This window comes from Pinus tabuliformis, chromosome 1_2 (genome assembly GCF_031772625.1).
Source record: "Pinus tabuliformis cultivar Carrire ecotype Pingquan chromosome 1_2, CPIR1, whole genome shotgun sequence".
In the NCBI taxonomy this organism is placed as follows: domain Eukaryota; kingdom Viridiplantae; phylum Streptophyta; class Pinopsida; order Pinales; family Pinaceae; genus Pinus; species Pinus tabuliformis.
Genome location: NC_142298.1, coordinates 721425694 through 721429968, shown reverse-complemented (window position 1 = coordinate 721429968; position 4275 = coordinate 721425694). Strand labels below are relative to the sequence as shown.

At 37.2% G+C, this 4275-nt stretch overlaps 1 protein-coding gene across 1 annotated transcript; it reads left to right on the top strand.

The window, feature by feature from the left end:
* The first annotated feature begins 601 nt into the window (after window positions 1–601).
* On the top strand, window positions 602–1339 carry LOC149207783 (uncharacterized). The gene has a single exon (XM_089398147.1). The coding sequence runs from the start codon at window positions 602–604 to the stop codon at window positions 1337–1339; it is 738 nt and encodes a 245-aa protein (XP_089254273.1).
* Window positions 1340–4275: the final 2936 nt, after the last annotated feature.

Genomic DNA, 4275 nt, shown 5'->3' with positions numbered 1-4275 from the left:
GATTGTGGGGAGATAATCTAATCATCACACATCAACAGTTCGTTGATGATTTGATGTTGTTTGGAGAAGCGTCGCTTAGAGAGGTAAGAAGTTTCAAACATGTCTTAGAAGTTTTTATGAACGCTTCAGGTATGGCGGTTAATAATGATAAATCTTGTACTTTTATATTTAATTCGCCTGAAGCTGTCAAGGCTCATTTAACCAGAGTTCTAGGCTTTAGACAGGGAGAGCTACCCACAAAATATTTGGGCATTCAGCTGGATATAAACTCAAACCGCATCAAGAATTGGGAAGGCTTATTGGATAAGATCCGGAAAAGATTAGATTGTTGGACGTTTAGAATGCTGAATATAGCAAGCCGAGTTATTCTTCTAAAATCGGTATTACTATCTATCCCCATATACCCTTTGTCCATTATGGCTGCCCCCAAAGGCATTTTTACTAAATTGAGAGAAATTTTGGGTAAATTTCTTTGGAGGGGCCCACAGCAGCAAAAAAAATGGACTCTGGTTTCATGGAAGAATGTAATCAAGAGGAACGAGGAAGGAGGCCTTGGAGTAAGAGATCTGTAAATCGTAAATAAGGCCTATTGAATCGATGTATGTATACTCAGAGTCTGTGGGAAGAACTTTGGGTACTCTTTGGTAAGTCCAACAGGGATCCCGACAGTCTTAGGAATACCATACTTCAATGGGGAAAGGGGAATTTTCAAAGTAAATTGGTCAGGAGGATATGGAATTTAGCGGTTGGTTTTGTAATATGGGAGGTGTGGAAAGAACGAAATCGCAGAGTCTTTCGAGATAGAAGCTGCCACGAATCAAGAATTTGGGATGAAGTATGTCGATCGATTAAGGAAATGGTCTTATCTGAAACCTGGAGTGACGACGATTGGAAATTAAACCCAGAAGAACAGCAAATACTCTCCAAATTGAATACTGACTTTACAATGTTATATCCCAATACTGACAGGAGTAAGAGATATCAACCGCAGAGCCCAAATCGTTTTCGATTTCCCGGAGAAAGTCGTATTAAATTGACCTTCGATGGGGTGTCGAAGGGAAACCCTGGGCAAGCCGGATGGGGAGGTATTTTTAGAGATAGTAGAGGAATTTCGAGGTGGGCATATGCTGAATGGGGAGGGGAAATGTCGAACAATGAAGCAGAGTTATGGGGGGTTTTTAATGGACTTCGAATTGCAGCACGAAATGGATATAGAAACCTTGAAATTGAACGTGATTCCCAACTCACGATTGATATGCTAAGGAAATTGAGAGGTGGCAAAAGCTGGGACCATGTGGCGAAGAGCTGGCGGACAGCAGGGATCTTACAGGACGATTGACTATATTACGATCAATCATGTTTTAAGGCGAGGTAATAAAGCAGCCGATTTCTTAGCCAACTGGGCATGTGGAGAACCGAACAGGGAAATGGACGGCAGTTGGTTATCGTTCCAGGAGGATCCACGGTGGAATGATTTAAAACTCATCTTAACCCAAGATAATGATGAAGCGATTGAGTATGAAAGGATTGATTAGCTGCCTCCCCATAGTGGATTGGAGGGGAAAAGACAAGATCATTAATGAATGCACAGGGTTTATGCAGGCGAGAGTAACTCAAATTAAAATCCGGCATGGTGTGTATACTCGAACATTGGGAGGAATGATCATCCCGAGAAGGAATGAGGGTAAGGTACTGTGGTGGAGTGGTGGATGCGGCAGGCGGACAGGGACCATATCACATCATGATGCAAGACCTGAGACGTGTATTAATGAGAAGGTTTGGCAGCAACGACGTATCAAGGAGGAAAGGTGGCCGAGCAGGGCTATATTACTGCATGCGTGTAGCCGATCGGCGACAAGGATAAATTTGGGAGGGCATAGCAGCCAAGTGAGGGGGAGAGGTTCAGATTATCCGCTTGCATTCAGTCCGACGGACTTGGGAGAGAATATCAGCAGTGTTACGAAGTTACTGATACCCATAATGGTAGTGAACCCAGACAGGGGAGAAGGTAGGAGGACGCGAAGCCAGGGGGTAAGTCTGGATACGAAAGGGAAGAGTGCGGTTGAGGAATCATCGCAGCGCATTTTCCTTGACATACCGGACGAGTCGGAAGAGGAGGATTTTGATATTCGAGATTATATCGCAGAGGAGGAGCAGCGGCCGACCTCGGGTGGAAAGGTGGGTAACTGGAAGCAGCGCAGCGTTCCATTGGAAGACAGGGGAGAAACGGAGGAGGGTTCGGAAGAAGATGAAGAGGACGAGGGTGACAGGCGTGGAAGGAGTCGAGGTCGGCGGGGACGAGGTAACCTGAGGGGCAGAGGAAGGCCTGCAGCAAGTGGAGGTCGAGGGAACCGAGCTCGAAGATCTGCGTATGAGGAAGGATCAGCCAGTGGGGTCAGAGGCAGGAAGAGAGGGAAAAAGGATATGAGGAAGAAATTGCAGGAGGCTGAGGAAGCTTATATGCATGAAACCAACCCCAACATCCGGAGAATTATAGACCACTTAGAGGAGGATGCTCTGCAGGAACACTCTGAGCCTGAAATGGAAGATTGGGAGAGTTTTCTCCCTGACCCCGGGCACACAAGAGGGAGAATGTCTTTATACAAGCAGTCACTACATGTCTATTGGGGCATGAAGAGATTACTTGCCAAGGCCATGGAACAAGTGGCCATGGAAATGGTGGAGCTAGCTCAAGGAATGCCCACCCTTAAACGGGAGCTGAAGAATATCCAAGTAACTCTTCTCATGCAGGATAGAAAGATGGATAAGCTGGTGCAGTTGTTTAAAGCAAGTGGAATAGAGGTCAAGGTAGAAAGCGAGGCCAAGCCAGATGCAATGAAACAGTAGAACATGCAGATGTTGATAGGAGGTTTTTCTATACTTCTTTTTGTCTTTTTTGAAATATTAGATGGTCCTGCTTCCAGTTAAGAAAAGTCTGTTTGTAGTCAGGATAGAGGGGTTTTTAGCTTGGTTAGATAGACTGGACGTATACCTTTTTTGGATGGCTCTTAAAAACTTTCGATGATCACCCGGTTTCCCTTCTGGGCGGGTGGAGACCTGCGTGTGTATGTAATATTTCTTTTCAGTAATAGAATCATGCCTCAGTTTACAAAAAAAAAAAAATCTATTTAAAATTAATAGGATTATTTTAATATTTTTTATTCAAATTTGTGTATTTTTATTATTATTGAATAGAGAAGTTTATTCTATAACTTAGTAAGAAGAGATGTTTAAGTTTATAAGTTTGTTTATTGATTTGATGCTTATCTCTTTAAAATAAAATGAAAATTATGCTCTAAATAAAAAAATAAATGTTTGTAATAAAGCAAAATGAATATGATTTAAAAAAATAAAAAATAAAATATGAGTAAAATAGTTAAATCTTGCATTTTTCAAAAGATATTTTAAACTATTTCAAGATATATGTTAACTAATTTATGTCTCTATCAACTTCATATATATCTATCTGCCTATCTATTTTTATCTCTATATATAAATTATTTTAATATTATATATAGAATATATTAAATATAGATTATAAATAAAACATTCCATAAAAATTAATATTGATATACTTATAATTGTATTAACAGTAAAAATTATTTTATTTTACACTTATAAACATGCTATCTAAAATATTTTAGTATCATTTTTATATATATTATATGTAATTTAAAAAAAATTATGAATATACCATAAAATAAATAAGTTTTTGTAGTTAACATATTTATTTCGTTTTATATATATTCTATATACCATTAAAAGGATAAATTATTTTAATATTATATATAGAATATATTAAATATAGATTATAAATAAAACATTCCATAAAAATTAATATTGATATACTTATAATTGTATTAACAATAAAAATTATTTTATTTTACACTTATAAACATGCTATATAAAATATTTTAGTATCATTTTTATATATATTATATGTAATTTAAAAAAAATTATGAATATACCATAAAATAAATAAGTTTTTGTAGTTAACATATTTATTTCGTTTTATATATATTCTATATACCATTAAAAGGACAATTTAAACCAACATTATATTTTACACTTAAAAATTTTTACAGATTAAGAAATTTAATACTTTTCCAGTCAAAATTTGCAAATGTAAAAATTTAATACTTTTCCCATTGAAATTGGCAGGTTAAGAAATTTGATGCTTGTCCATCACTTAAAATAAGTTTATGTTGGTTCCATATTTAAATCCAAGTAAAAAAAGCTTGTAAAAAATGTTTAAGATTACACCTGCCGTATATA